At 38.3% G+C, this 16,558-nt stretch overlaps 2 protein-coding genes across 3 annotated transcripts in view; both read left to right on the top strand.

The window, feature by feature from the left end:
* LOC123505590 (eukaryotic translation initiation factor 4H-like) overlaps positions 1–1,354 on the top strand; it is a 15,770-nt gene extending 14,416 nt beyond the window's left edge. For both annotated transcript variants that reach the window (XM_045257082.1, XM_045257081.1), the window contains exon 7: positions 1–1,354. This exon is cut by the window's left edge and continues 145 nt beyond it. The gene's annotated coding sequence lies outside the window, so the exon portion shown is untranslated.
* A 2,111-nt stretch (positions 1,355–3,465) lies between these two features.
* Positions 3,466–16,558, top strand: part of LOC123505589 (pescadillo homolog) — a 29,849-nt gene continuing 16,756 nt past the window's right edge. The window contains exons 1-3 of the mRNA XM_045257080.1: positions 3,466–3,619; positions 10,003–10,236; positions 12,004–12,211. Of these exons, the coding sequence (XP_045113015.1) occupies positions 3,596–3,619; positions 10,003–10,236; positions 12,004–12,211 (466 nt within the window). The 5' untranslated portion in view covers positions 3,466–3,595. The remainder of the gene's footprint in view (positions 3,620–10,002; positions 10,237–12,003; positions 12,212–16,558) is intronic.

Genomic DNA, 16,558 nt, shown 5'->3' with positions numbered 1-16,558 from the left:
TTACTCTTAAGAGCAATGGTTTTGGTTGATGAACAGTGGTGTTCAATGTGCATATTTTATTTTCTTGAAATTGGAAAATGTTTACTCGCTTAAAAGTGCAGCATTAAACTTGCTAAGGTTGTTAACATGAAAAAGGATGTTCTACTACTACTACTACTACTAGTGCTGTGTGGGTTTGTGTATTGTGACTCAACCTGGCCAGTGAGTTCAACTTATGAAAGTGTTGATGGAATGCAAAATAATTTTCAGGCCTTTATGGTTACCTGTACAGACTGGCCTCCCAGGCATCCCTTCCCCTTCCCCCTTGAGGCTTTGGGATGGAATGTGTGAAATTAACTTTAACTGTATTTAACACTTTTCACATAGTGTAAGTAAGCTCCTTAACTGGCTGCCAGTGGGACTCCAGTGCCGGTGTGATATAGATCCTTGGTAGCTGCTGCAGAGCTTGCATATAAACTCCCGCCAACTTTTAACTCCCTCTGTACACCAGACGTACCACAGGCCACAGTGGCTCCGGCCTCATTGGTTGTGGACAGTGTCTTGCCTCGTAGATCACGATAGCTAAAGCTCCGCGGTGGCCTGTCGTACCCGTAAATTAAGCGTAACTTTACTGTTATGAATTATACCTTCGGGCATTCTTGGCTCCTGCCGAGACATTCCTCTTTTAACAATTATACTAGTTGATGCTCCTAGTTGTTGACTTAAGATCCGTTTTATTTTTAAAGCAGCGGCAAGGGTTGGCGGAGGCACAGCCCCCTCGCCATAGAGGAGTGGATTCCTGCTCCTTGGTAACTTTAAATGAATTTGTATGTGCCAGACTCACTCACCAGATTCACAGTTCTCTTGTGGAACACTTGAAGGTTTAAAACTTTCGCCAGAAGGACTGTCATAGTTTTCATGCATTATAGCAGAGTTGATCTTTTGTTGCTTTTTTGTATCCTCTATTTTTTATCAGATAATGATTCTACTTCTTGAGAATTCCTGTGACTTGCAAGTAAAATGGATACCTTTTTAGGATATTAATTATCATTAGTGCATTTGTCCTGATTGTACAGATCACAATAATGTTAAGTACTTTTTACATAGCTTGCCACAATAATCCTTGAAGGTTCAAAATCACTGTAAAAAAATTAACAAAGATGGATTTTACACTAACTAGATGAAATTTTTAGTGATTTTGGTATTTTGTGAACATGGATGTATTTTTTTTTTTTATTTTTTTTTATTTATGATCTGTGATTAAATGATCAGGAAATGTAAAGATTAATGGGGAAGATGTCATATTTGGTGTACAGACTTGAAATGTTCATACCATTGCTATTCTTGAAATTATAATAAAGATGTGTTTGTCAAATGATGTATGTGGATTATGCAAAACTAGTATAAAGTGTGTGTGTGTGTGTGTGTGTGTGTGTGTGTGTGTGTGTGTGTGTGTGTGTAGACACAAAACATTATATTGGACCAATAGTAAGGAAATAATTATAACTGTAATGAATATATAGAGTGGGGAAAATGTGAATTAATGGAGGCAACAATGACAAATAAACATTTATGGGACTAAAAAGCAAATGTTGACAAGTGTGGGATAATACAAGTGTGTTGAAGGTACTGGTACAGCTGCAATGAAGTGTCTGTGTGTGTGTGTGTGTCGGTTTGAATTCTTGGGGCTTGAGGAACACTTGGGTTTTCCTTCAATTGGTGCACACTCATCATTGATCGTATCCTTTCATTTACTCTATGACAAACTGGGGCCAGCTTTAAGCCTATTTGGCCAATTTTCTAAAGTTAGGTGCTGCACTTTACAGGGCCCCTGTGAGTTATATACAATATATTGTTATGTACGCCATAACTAGCACACAACAAAAATTTTATATATCAAACATTTATTTGTTTATTTTTATTGTTTATTTTTAATTAAAGACAAGCATATTACATGAAATATAAACGCCAGTGTAGTAACTGGGCCTTGCAATATCTAGCACCAGCTCTGTTCCAAACTTAGATATTTTATGAGGAAAGCTACTTGTGTGCATGTGTTTAGCATTTACTTAATTTGTGTGTGCGCGTGCGTGTTTAGTATTTAGTTAATTCTTAACTAATACTTTAATGAGGAAAGTTACTTTATTCCTGTGTGTCTGTATGTAGTAGTGTGGCCTGGTATAGAGATGCTTCAATGTCAGTGATGTGGATTGCTGTGTACAAATACTACATAGTATCTAGTGTTACAAGGAAGTGAACATATGGAGAGTATATACATGTAAATATACTTTATGTAATAGACAGAAGCAGAGTGGGGATAGGATTACAGTACAGTAGTTGCATAGCTACAGGTAGGTGGGGTTTATATCACTTAGGTCTCCTTTTAAAACCGTTACACTAATATAAAATAGGAAATAAAAATTGTGGGGAGTTCTTGCCTTCTCTGGTCCTTAATTTCTTCTGATCTATGATAACAAGTTTCAAGACAAGGTGTTTTGTCTCAGAATATTGCTTAACTTCATTAGAAGAGTTGAAGTGTGGCCTTTTGCTCCATCCTCGAAGCTGTGCCATGGAGCAGAGGAACACGGGACATTTCTAAGTTCAGACATGATTTAAGGGAGTTCCTGTGATGTAAATCTTAATGGCGTAACAAAACTTCTCATACTTTCTAAAAATGGTTCAGCTGTTTCTGCTGGACTTGGTCCTGGCAAACCTAATTTCCCACCCTCTTCTGCCTCCATGACCTGCATGCAAAAGTACCATTTCTTCATAGACATACTGCTGCGGATCAATGCACTCAGATGACGTGATCACGTGATGTATATTCCTTATTACCGCGTTCCATATAGTAGTTAGGAAATGAACCGTCAGTTACAAATTAACTGCCTAACTTGTCGTTTTTAAACTTACACCACACCGTCAGCTCAACTCAACCCCCTTTTTGTAGCGCCACGTGATCGTGCGAGGCCTAGACGACGCATTTAGGAAACTAGCTTAGTATAATTACGGAATTTCTCTCTCTCTCTCTCTCTCTCTCTCTCTCTCTCTCTCTCTCTCTCTATATATATATATATATATATATATATATATATATATATATACGGGGTGAGTATAATGCAGGGATTGGCAAATGAATAGCTACTGCCGCTATGCTGGGTTGCAGCTTGCAGGTCAGCTTCCACCATTTTGAATAATATAAAGGTATTACCTTTAATATGTAGTATTGTTTTTACATGTTTTCAACAACTTTCCATATCAGTTTTCGGAATCCATCCCAGTACTATTCGGAATATACTCTTAATACATATTAAAAATTTGATGGCAGTTTTACTTGGCTCGTAGGATTACATTGACATACATTTTTCTCTAGATAGAATGGAATATCAGTGCTTTCAAGCTATCTTTATGTGCATTTTCTGTCATAATTAAACGGATTACTGATATCCTAAAGAGAATGGGGCGTTTCTTATCCCGCTTTTAGTGAGAGTAGTAGCATTAAGATTGTACGAAAGCAAGTTTGTTTAGTGTTTACAGCAGCAGCGGGGAGTAAGCGACCGTCCATCACACGTGGGAGCGAGGCAGACAAGCTCAGACAGCGCCATCCCTACTAACCAAAATGGGCAGTAAAAGGAAGAAGAAGGTGAGTCTTTACAGAACCAACATGATAACAGTGAATTAGCTGTGATGACCTGAGGCTTGTGGAGGAGTGGGCCGGGTGTGAGGCGAGGCGGGGACGGGTGAGTTGTGTGGTGGGTGGCGGCGCCTTGCGTTGCATGAGGGGCCTGGGTCACTGAATCTTCAGTAAATTGTAATATTGTGAAAGTTGGAAAGTGATCGACTGGGTGAGAGGCAAAGCAAGGACATGATGTAGGTTGTGTTCACCTGGGGTGCTGCCTTGTTACTGTGGAGGGTCTGGTAAGGGCTGGAGTGCCTGCAGATATGAGCTGCACTGAAAGCTATCAATTCCAATGATTTTATTTAATTGACGGACCGTACTGCTGAAAGTAATAGGGTAGCCAGCCAGGTAAGAATGGTGCTGCCTGGGTAACATTAGGATATCTTTAGTCTCGCTTTTTCTTTATAATAAATCTGTAATTATAGACCGATCAGTTTAACTAGTATAGTATGTAAGATACTAGAGAAAATCATTAATGGTAGTATTTGGGAGCATTTAAATGAGAATAGATTATTTAGAGATACCGAACATGGCTTTAGATCAGGGAGGTCCTGTCTTACAAATTTGCTCAATATCTTAGAATATATTACCAAGGAGTTAGATGATGGAAATAGCATAGATGTTATATATCTAGATTTTAGCAAGGCGTTTGATAAGGTACCACATAGGAGGCTAGTGTACAAATTGAGACTACATGGGATAGGGGGTAGGTTAGTTGATTGGATTAGTGAATGGCTTTCTGATAGGAAACAGAGAGTAGTATTAAATGGGGCAATGTCTGAGTGGAAGGAAGTGGTTAGTGGGGTACCCCAAGGATCAGTGCTAGGACCTCTTCTTTTCTTGGTGTACATTAACGATTTAGATATAGGAATTAGTAGCAAAGTATCAAAGTTTGCAGATGATACTAAGATAGCATGTGCAGTACAGGGTGAAAAGGACAATTACAGAATACAACGAGACCTGGACAGGCTGATAGCATGGGCAGACAGGTGGCAGATGGAGTTTAATTCTAAAAGTGTCAGGTTATGCATTTAGGTAAAGACAACACAAACTTTAGCTATGAGATGGAGGGATGTTGGCTAGAGGCAGTAGAGGAAGGAAAGGATTTAGGAGTAGTGATAGACAGGACTATGAAATTTTCAAAGCAATGTTTAGAAGCAAGAAATAGGGCAAATAGGATCCTGGGTTTTATAAATAGAAATGTTAGTTATAAAAGTAAGGAAGTGGTGCGTAGCTTATATAATTCCTATGTTAGGCCCCATTTAGAGTATTGCATACAGGCCTGGTCACCCCATTATAGGCAGGATATCAACATGTTAGAAGCAGTTCAGAGAAGAGCAACTAGGATGATACCAGCATTAAAGCGCCTGGAGTATAGAGATAGATTAAAGGAATTAAACATGTTTTCATTTGAGAGGAGATGTATAAGAGGGATATGATAGAGTTATTTAAAATGTTCTCAGATACAAACTACATAGATGTGAGATCTTTCTTTACCTTAGAGGAGGAAATAGGACTAGAAATCATGGCAGGAAGATTAGAAAGCAAGGCTGCAGGTTAGATATAAGAAAATATTTCTTTAGTCATAGGGTGGTAGACTTCTGGAATGCATTGCCAGAGAGGATTGTAAATAGCACTAGTTTGACAATGTTTAAAAACAGATTAGATAAGCACTTAAATTTATTAGATTTATAATTATGTATAGCACTGCATGATAATTTTTATAAGAAATTTACTATAGTTAAACAAGACATGATCCCCATGTATGGGGATCACAGATTGTAGAGGAATTCGCTGCAGGACTTAGCCCTGTTAATGGGCCAAATATTTAGAATTAGTATACAATGTATTGTGTACTTGTAAGTGTATCTTTAAGTACTGATGACTTGGTCGCTGTGCGACTGATACAGGATAACCTAGATGGGCCCTGGTGGCCCTTTGTTATCCTATTATTTATGTTATGTTATGTTATGTTAACACGTATAGTATCAAATTTTACTTATGTAGAACATACAGTGGTCTTTCTGTAAATGTAAAAAAGAAAAAGAGAAAGGAGGGAGGGGAGAGCAAGTGAAAAGTGTGAGGTAAATATCAATAACAAGTCCTTTCTCCCTATCATCACCTCTCTAAGATTTGTGATTGAGGCAGAGAAAACTTAGTAGTCTTCAATGCCTCAAAAACTCAATTTCTCCATCTATCAACTCGACACAACCATCCAGACAACTTTCCTCTCTTCTTCATTGACACTCAACTGTCTCCCTCTTAGTCTGTCCTTTACTCATAATCTAAACTGGAAACTTCACATCTCATCTCTTACTAAAACAGCTTCTATGAAGTTAGGTGTTCTGAGACATATCCACCAGTTTTTCTCGCCCCTCCAACTGCTAACTCTGTACAAGGGCTTTATCCGTCCTTGTATGGAGTACTCTTCACATGTTTGAGGGGGTCCCACTCACAGTATTAGATAGGGTGGGATCAAAAGTTTTTGTTCTCATCAACTCCCTCTAACTGACTGTCTTCAGCCTCTTTCTCACCTCTGAAATATTGCATCTCTTTCTATCTTTTATTGCTATTTTCATGCTAACTGTTCTACTGATCTTGCTAACTGCATGACTCCCCTCCTCCTGCAGCCTTGCTGCACAAGGCTTTCTTCTTCTCATCCCTATTCTGTCCAACTCTCTAACACAAGAGTTAACCAGTACTCTCAATCAGTCATACCTTTCTCAGCTAAACTCTAGAACTCCCTACCTGCTTCTGTATTTCCCTCTTCCTATGACTTGACTTCTTTAAGAAGGAGGTATCAAGATTTTAGTTCTTTAATTTTGGCTAACTCTATTTTTCTTTTAGGGAACCAGCACACAAGTGGGCCTTTTTTTTTTTTTTTTTTTTTTTTTTTGTTGCCCTTGGTTGGCTTAGAACTGCTGTGAAAAAAAAAATAATAATAATAATGCACTCCCCAAGAATAGCAAGCTTAGAAACTTTGAGGGAAAATGTGATTTTTGGATGAGGAAAGCTAAAATATACTATTTTTTACTATTAGAAAAAATTTCACAAAAAAGCCATTATTTTGCCAGCAGTCTTATGATATAGACAGAGAGTAGATCAAGTGTGGCAGTGAAGCGTGGAGGGGGAGATACACAGGTAATGGAATGTACGGAGGGGAGGTGAGGGTTCAAGGTCAAGCTGTCAGGCACAGTTATCTGCAATTAAACATTTGTTTCTTGTTGTCTTCTTTTCTTAAAGTATCTGATTCTAATTCTCGTCAAATTTTGTCTGTAAGGAAGTAATTATTTCTGAAAAATTTGAGAGCTGAATGACACATGATCCCTCCTGATGCCTGGCCATGTACTGAGTCACTGAGTGAGAGAGGCACACCAAAGGTTGAAATTTATCAAAAGAGAAAAATATTCATATAAAATGGTCACAAGCATTAAGTGATACATCATTGTTTAGGGCATGAGTCATGCTATGATGCAACTGCATGAGACGTTTAAAAATGGCTCCCTGATGGGGAGGGTATTTAATTGTCAAAAAATAAACTACATGTGATAATTTAGGGTGTGAAAATTTTGGAGAGACAATAATTCCAAAATAAATCCTGTGTTGCCCCGCACCCCAACCCAAGTCCGAGTTGAACTGCCCCCTCCCCCCCTTTTTTTTGGGGGGGGACAGTGGAATATGTATATGTCGGACATTCCCGTTTGTTGGACCACCCTTTCCCCCCTATTAGTCCGAGTTAGGGAGGGTCAACACTACTACTACTACTACTACTGTCAATAGTTATGCCACATAGGTACAAGTCTTCCCCAATTATTCCCATGCATTTTATCAGTCATTCACATTCCTTAAGTCTGTGGATAAAGTGGTGAGTGTGGGGTCAGTCAGATGTCCACACGTAGGTTCGAATCCCACCACGTACTATCTTGAAACTATGCCATTTGTCGAGTGGTTTAAAGTTATCTACATGTCACCATGATACCCAGGTTCTAGGTGGTTACACTAAAGATGCACTTGGGTGGTGATATGGGCCTTAATATGGGTACCACTATAGATAAAATTGCCTGTGCCGCTAATGGGCGGAAGCTGAACAGCGCTTCCTATACATACTCTTCAAGTACAGGCAACCCCTCTTAACGAACGGGTTACGTTCCTAAAAAAACGTTCGTTAAGCGAATTTTTGTTAAGCAAACCAATTATAACAAGTTTGACCCCTGACTTGAACTTCCATTGAGAGTAAACAAAGCAAAAGTGCATCATAGTACAGTAAAAGGATTAGTGAAAGTAAAAATTATGAAGTTAAACATTTAAGCAGGTTAATTTACAACTAAGTCATTATAATGTACAGGCAACCCCCGTTTAACGAAGGTTCACACAACAAAATTTCGCTACAACAAAGGTTTCGTTTAACTACCATCTGCTCGTTTAACAAACACCAAACTCACTTTAACGAAGTTTTATCCAGGTAATTTTTTCCAAATTTGAAAGCCCCACCGTATCATGCAAGCTGACATGGTTTTGAATACACCAGGAGCTGCTGGTACTAAGGCCTGCCTCAGGAGAAATCCTGAGATACCTGTAGAATAAAGATCAAGATCAAGCCTCTCGTCGACAACACAGGCGCTGCCGATACAAAGGCCTGACTCAGAAGAAATTCTGTGTCACCTGTAGCATCAAGATCAAGATCAAGATCACGTGCACCACTCACTCCCCAGTCAAAACATAACAGTGTCACCAGCAGCTCATCTTCCCTAGTTCAACTTACCACCAAAACGCCCCTGCAATGTAGCCGAACGTTCCTAAGAAGACCAGGATGTGTCTTACTCTCGAAGTGAAGCTGGGTATTATTCACAGGCAAGAGAGAGGCCAGAAAACTAATAACATTGCTTGCCACCATCTTGACTCCATCTACTGTCTACTATTTTCAAGTCAGCAGACTCTATTAAGAAGGCTGGTGAGACCGCATCTTCCTTGAAAGCTAAAAAGAACCACCTGAACTCGTGACTCTACAATGGATAAAATGGAAAGCCTTGTGGAAATGTGGTGCATAAGTTTTGTATGCAGTACCATGATGCACACTTTGTTTACATTCCACAGGTTACTGGTTAGTGTATTTCCCGTTTCACTCTCCCTCCCTTCATAAAGTTAAGATCATCAACATTATAAAGTTACGTTACGTACATACATACATTAGTGTACATTATAATGACTTAAATTAAACTACCTAAATGTTTATCTTCATAATTTTTACTTTCATTAAACCTTTTACTGTACTATGATGCACTCTCACTTTGCTTACTCTCAATGGAAGTTCAAATCAGGGGTTAAACTTGTTATAATCGGTTCACTTAACGAAGTTTCGCTTAACGAAGTGTTTTTTAGGAAAGTAACCCCTTCGTTAAGCGGGATTTGCCTGTACACTAATGTATGTATGTAAGTAACTTTATAATGATGATCTTAAATTTATGAAGGTAGGGAGAGTGGAGCAGGAAAGACGCTAGCTGGCAACCTGTGGAATGTAAACAAAAGGCTCATCATTGTAGCGCATACAAAACTTATGTACCACATTTCCACAAGGCTTTCCATTTTATCCACTGCAGAGTCATGAGTTCAGGTGGTTCTTTTAGTTTGCAAGGAAGATACGGTCTCACCAGCCTTCTTAATAGAATCTGCTGACTTGAAAATAGTAGAGACACTAGATGGAGTCAAGCCATGGTGGCGAGCAATGCTATTAGTTTTCTTGCCTCTAGTGTCTGTGAATGATATCCAGCTTCACTTCGAGAGTAAGAGACTTCTTTTTCTTCTTAGCAACGCTAGGTGACATTGCAGGGCTCGTTGCAGGGCGTTTTGGTGGCATGTTGAGTGTGAGATGACGAGCTGGTGCTGGACCCTGTTTTTGTTTTGAACTAAGAGGGGGGAAAGGATAGGGGGAGTGAGTGGTGCACATGTTGTCCACAAGAGGCGCTAGTATATTCTAAAGCCTGTCGGCTTCCGTGATACGGCGGGGCTTTCAAACTTGGAAAGAATTACCGGGATAAAATTTTGTTAAAGCGAGTTTGGTGTTTGTTATACGAGCAGGTGGTAGTAAAAGGAAACGTTCGTTGTAGCGAAATTTCGTTGTGTGAACGTTCATTAAGCAGCGCTATAGGTTATAACGAAAAAAAAAAAAAAAAAAATCCACCTATTGTTTGCCTTCACCTTATCATCCTTCTACAAACATTCTCTCCACCTCTTAAAATACCTTCCTTATTTCCTTTCACCATACAACCAAATCATCTCGGCTTCAATTTTTATTTACATGCTGTAATACACTTCATTTCTCTCCTCACCTTTCCTCTCTAATCACACAGGGAGAGTCAGGAGAGGCAAAGAGGTACATCACAAGAAATGCTGCTGTCAAGAAGCTGCAGCTGTCTCTCAGGGACTTCAGGCGACTGTGCATTCTGAAAGGCATCTACCCTCGCGAGCCCAAGAACAGAAGGAAGGCACAGAAGGGCGACTCCACCATCAAGACACTCTACTACATGAAAGACATCCAGTTTCTTCTTCACGAACCCATCATCTGGAAGTTCAGAGAGCACAGGGTAAGAGGATGTAAGGTTAAGTGATGGTGAATATAAGACCGTAGCAAAATAAGAGAAGCTGCTGCTAGAAGATTGAGTAATTGTGTACATTAGAGCATTAGAAAATAAGGGAAGTGCAAAAAGCCTACTGGTGGCAGTTTGTGAAGTGAAGTGAAGATTGAAAATTAACAATGTAAAAAGAGAGAAAGAGTAGTAAAATGAGTAGTTTTAGATAAGCTGATTGGCAAAGAGATGCAGAAGAGAAAATGGATAAAATTGAGAGATGTTTAGAGGATAGAAGGTCAAATGACTGAGTGAGTGTAGTATTAGTTATAGGTAATTGAGGAAAAGATGTAGAGGCAAAAATGAATAAAGTGTAGAGAGTAAAGGTTCATAGGTTTAATGACAAAGAAATAATGATTGAAAAAATAACCAAATAGAGGTATAAGATATTAGAAGTAAATGGCTAAATAACAGAGGTATAGAGCTGAAAAGAATAAGTTAACAGGGAATGTTAAATAATGTAGCAGTGCAATTTATGCTCAACAAAACATAGCATATATACACCACCCTCAACTAATATAGAAGTACAACAAAGTCTCAATCAACATATTCACAAACAATGAAAGAATTCTCATTTTTACACACCAGTCGTCAATGAAACAATACATTTACAAAACAAAGAATAGCTACCATTTTTTATACATAACAATAAATTCTCAGTAAAACATGGAATGTTCACAAAAAAAAGAGAGAGAGAGAGAGAGAGAGAGATACAGGCAACCCCCGCTTAATGAAGGGATTACGTTCCTAAAAAACACTTAGTTAAGCAAACCGATTATAACAAGTTTAACCCCTGACTTGAACTTCCATTGAGAGTAAGCAAAGCGAGAGTGCATCATAATACAGTGAAAGGTTTAATGAAAGTAAAAATTATTAAGTTTAACATTTAGGCAGTTAAATTTAATTTGTCATTATAATGTACACTAATGTATGTATGTACGTAATTTATAATGTTGATGATCTTAAATTTATGAAGGGAGGGAGAGTGAAACGAGAAAGACACTAACCGGCAACCTGTGGAATGTATACAAAGAGCGCATCATTGTACCACATACAAAACTTACGTACCACATTTCCACAAGGCTTTCCATTTTATCCATTGTAGAGTCACAAGTTTAGGTGGTTCTATTAACTTGCAAGAAAGATACAGTCTCACCAGCCTTCTTAATAGAATCTGCTGACTTGAAAATAGTAGAAACAGTATATGGAGTCAAGATGGAGGCCAGCAATGCTATAGTTTTCTCGCCTCTCTCGTGTCTGTGAATAATATCCAGCTTCACTTTGAGAGTAAGAGACTTCCTGGTCGTCTTAGGAACGTAGACCACATTGCAGGGCGTTTTGGTGGTAAGTTGAGCGAGTGAAGACAAGCTGCTGCTGACGCTGTTATGGGAGTGAGTAATGCATGTGCTGTCCACGAGGCTTGATCTTGATCTTGATTCTACAGGTGTCCCAGGATTTCTCCTGAGGCAGGCCTTAGTATTTGCAGCTCCTGGTGTATTCAAAAGCTTGTTGGCTTGCATGATATGGCAGGGCTTTCAAACTTGGAAAAAATTTCCTGGATAAAACTTCGTTAAAGCGAGTTTGGTGTTCGTTAAACGAGCAGATGGTAGTAAAATTAAACCTTCGTTGTAGCGAAATTTTGTTGTGTGAACCTTTGTTAAACGGGGGTTGCCTGTACTTTACACAGCACTACTACCTCAGCCTTTCCTTGTGCTCCTCATACAGGCGTTCAGCTTAAAGATCAAACATGCCAAGGCAAAGAAGGACCGATCCAAGGTACAGCGCATGATGCAGAACAAGCCCATGTACCGCCTGGACCACATCGTCAGGGAGCGCTACCCAACCTTCACCCACGCCCTTAGAGACCTGGATGACCCACTCACCCTCTGCTTCCTCTTCTCCAAGCTGCCACAAGTACAACGGACAACACTCAGTGAGTCATTTGAAAGTCCTTGTTGTGGTTTGTGTTGGTAACAACATTCCAGTTTCTCCAGTTTCTTTTTGTGGATGTTAGTATAATGAGGTTTCTTTGGTTTTATTTACTTTTATTTTTTGTTATTTACTTAGGTATTTTGTTTTTGCATTTGTTATTGTTATTGTTATTGTTTTTTATGTAAGATGGCCTACCAGAGCACCAAAAAATATAAAGAAGAAAAGGTCCACTGAGGTGAGATGATTCTTGCATTCTGGCTTCCCTGTGTTTTCTTCCTTTGATAGCTAGTTTGTGTGCTTGTGTTTCTTGCCTTCCAGTTGTTGAATTATTTTTCATCTCCATCTCTGGGGAAATATGGTAAACTTAGAAAATGCCAAAAGGCAGTTTAAATTATACGTTTCTCTTTGTAATTCTGAATACAGTGATGTACTTTCCGGCTTGCTATGACTTCTGAGAGTAAAGTTATTGCCTTACCAAAAACTCCTCCCGTGCCTGTGGTGTAACCTGTCAAGTGAAATTAATCCTGGAGTGCGATAACACTACGTAAATACTCTCTCTCTCTCTCTCTCTCTCTCTCTCTCTCTCTCTCTCTCTCTCTCTCTCTCTCTCTCTCTCTCTCTCTTGGGGATTTCATTTGGGTAGTGAAATTGTACTTCCAATGAGAGAGAGAGAGAGGTTGGGGGGGAAGAACATCTTTTTCTCCCTCCTCCATCTCCAGTTTCTGGCAAATAACATAAGTGATACTAGAGGATCGTATCACACACACACACACACACACACACACACACACACACACACACACACACGAGACGCAGTCGAAGAAGAATGCAGTGCCGTTGCTCTGAGAATCAGCTGATCTCCACTACCTGTGGTTTGGGTTTGCAGTGGCCTGGGCATGTAGTGTAGACTTGTTTTCATGAATACAGTGTTAGAGAATCATGAGTAAGGAAGTGATTCCATCTAAATGCAGGTATGAGACCCAGGAAAGAATGAAAGATGATGATGATTATGTTGGTGAGGGTGAAAGGGCATTTGAAGGCTTTGATACGGCAAATACTTCACTATTTAATAGAGTGTTGACTATTGAACGTAAATTAGATAAATGGATAAAAGAGAGTATGGGAATGAAAGAGAATGAAGAACAGGAAAAAAGGGTCCAGAAATTGAAAGAAAGGATAAAAAGAGTGGAAGAAAACAAAGCTAGGTTAAGACCAGAAAATGAGGAATTAAAAAAGGAAGTAGCTAACTACAAGAAAGTGATGCAAGAAGGACTCAATAAAGCCGAGAAAGAAAAAGAGGAGCTGAAAGGTCTAGTTAACAAAGAAGAGGAAAGAGTACAAGACGTGATTAAAAAAGAAGTGTAGGCATGGAGAATCCAAGATAAGAAAGACAAGGAAACATTTCAGGAAGTATTTCAAGAACAGTTAAAAGAAAGAGATGAGAATATGATAAACAAAATTATAAGAGTCCTTAAGAAAAAAAGAAAATCTAGTAAGAAATTGCAGAAAAATAAAGTGTAATTATTTTTGGCCTGAAAGAAAAAAATGTTAAATATAGACCAAGAAAGGAAAAAGACGAAATGAAATCAGTAAAAGACCTACTAAAACATCTAAATGACGAGGATAGACAGAACTTAGAAGAGGAAGTAGAAGAAATCCACAGAATGGGACCATATCAAGAAGGAATAGTGAGACCAATTAAGATACTACTAAAATTACGAGCAGCAACAGAAGAAATACTATATAGAACAACAAAACTCAGAGAAACAGAAGGTTGCAAAGATATATATATATATATATATATATATATATATATATATATATATATATATATATATATACATACAGTAAAGTCCCGGGTTACGTCGGTCGAATTAGAAACTGTAGTTATGTCAGTCCACTATAAGGCAATTTAAGATTAAAAATTGAAAATTTATAAATCATAAAGTGCGGGATTTATTGTTGTTGGTGGTTGACCACAATATGCCCTGTTCCACCACACCATCGCCCCTGGCAAGAGTGTTATCCTACTTCTGCGTTTACTGGCTCAAGTTCTTAGTATCTTCCTCAATGGCACCAAAGAGAAAACTTCTTAGTGACAGCAGTGATGCTAAGAAAAGGAAAACCATTATGCTACAAGAAAAAGAGGACATAATTAAAAGACATGAGAAGGAGGCAGCAGCTGTGTGTGAGGGAGGAAGAAGAAAATGGGAAGTTACCATGACAACAGGAGGTTGACGATGAGGGCTCGCACACCCATCACAACAATAACAACTGGAGCCTTCGCCTGGGCCACATGACACTCAGCTGACTTGCACCGTCTGCGCCTGTCTATTGATCCTATTGCCCTTTCCTATGGCATTTCCTGGCTGCTCACGCTTCTACTACCACACTGCACTCGCTCCCAGCTGTCCGCCTGTGGGCGTCACAACATTCGACCTGCCCACCCTCCTGGCGGCCTCAGGCATCCACCCCTCTGCAACCTGCAGTCCTTGGCGTTCATGGCCCTAATCAACAACAAAAACAAGCTTGTGTTTCATATTCCTACATAGTTGTAAATAATATAACAATATAACCTTTAACTTATCTGAATGACCATAAACAATGATTGGTTGAAAACTCGATAATATGCTTTGAAATGTATGGAAACTCGAGTTAGACAAAATTGACTTACGATGTTTCAGGAACGAATTGACGTAAACCGAGACCTTACTGTGTGTGTGTGTATATATATATATATATATATATATATATATATATATATATATATATATATATATATATATATATATATATATATATATATATATATATATATATATATATATATATATATATATATATATATATATATATATATATATAAGATAAAATAGAAATGAGGAGGAAAGGAAGAAACACAATGAACTGGTGGCAGAAGCAAGGGGAAAAAATAATGAAAGGTCAGAGGAGGAAAAGAAGGCATTTTTTTGGAGAATTCTAGGAGACAGGATAAGGAAATGGTATATAAAAAAGAAGGAAGAGAAGAAAATGGAGCAAGTTTAACTAAAAATGATAAGAATAAGAGATTAAAATTTATGTATATGAACATAGATGGGGTTTTATCAAGTAAATTAGAATTAAGAGATTACATAAAGAAGAACCAGACATTGTATGCCTGGTGGAAACAAAGTTAAATGAGGCAATAAAAATAGACATAGATAAAAGGTATAATATATGGAGGAGAGACAGAGTGGGTAAAAGAGGAGGAGGAGTCATGATGATGTTAAAGAAAGAGATGGTGGTAAATCAAGTGGAATTTGGGGAAAGAAAGTAAGAAATACTGTATATTAAGATACATATTAATAAAAAGGAGTTAACAATCATTGGAACATATGTGCCACCAAAAACAAATTCATGGACCAATCAAGAATATAAAGACATGATAGATGACACAATAAGGAGTCTAACGAGAATCATTAAAGAAAGGAGAAAAGTTATATTAGTAGGAGATTTCAACTGTAAGGAGGTGGATTGGAAAAATTATGAAAGTGGTATGGGGGAAGAAGCCTGGGGAGATAGATTCCTGAATCTAATGATAGATAATATAATGATCCAAAAAGTAAAGGAAAACACAAGATTCAGAGGAAACGATGAGGCAGCAAGATTGGACCTAGTTTTTACAAGGGGTATACAAATGAACGATGATATAAGATATAAGTGCCCATTGGGAAAGAGTGACCATGTAATATTAGAAATGGAAATAGAAGAGGGAAAGGAAGATAGAGACGAATCATGTAAAGGAGACCGATTAAATTACAAAATGGCTGATATTGGGAACCTCAAGAACTATTTTATAATGTTAACTGAGAGGAGATGGAAAACTCAGAGACGGTATTTTTGGAAATATACAAAACACGAGTCAGGGAATATGTCCCGAAATATAGACCTAAAGAAGAAGGAAAGAAAGATTGGTTTAATGCAAGGTGTGCTAGGGCAAAGGAGAAAAGAGATGGAGCATGGAAAAGGTGGAGGAGAAATAGAAATCCAGAAAATAAGGAAAACTTCAAAACAGTAAGAAATGAATATGCTAAGGTGAGAAAGGAAGAAGAAAGGAACTATGAAAAGGACATTGTTGAAAAATGTAAGAAACAACCGAAATTGTTCTACAGATTCGTAAATGTAAAAATGAGGCAAAAAGAAACTGTAGAAAGGTTAAAAGGAGAAAATGGGATGGTGGAAGACCCAAAAAGTATGGCAGAACTGTTAAATAGTAAATTTCAGGAGGTCTTTACTAAGGAATCCAAATTCGAAAGGCCACAGGGTAATAGAGAGACCATCTATATGAAAGAGATTAAAGTAACCAAGC

Source organism: Portunus trituberculatus, chromosome 18 (genome assembly GCF_017591435.1).
Source record: "Portunus trituberculatus isolate SZX2019 chromosome 18, ASM1759143v1, whole genome shotgun sequence".
NCBI classification, from domain to species: domain Eukaryota; kingdom Metazoa; phylum Arthropoda; class Malacostraca; order Decapoda; family Portunidae; genus Portunus; species Portunus trituberculatus.
This window is presented reverse-complemented; position numbering and strand designations above follow the sequence as displayed.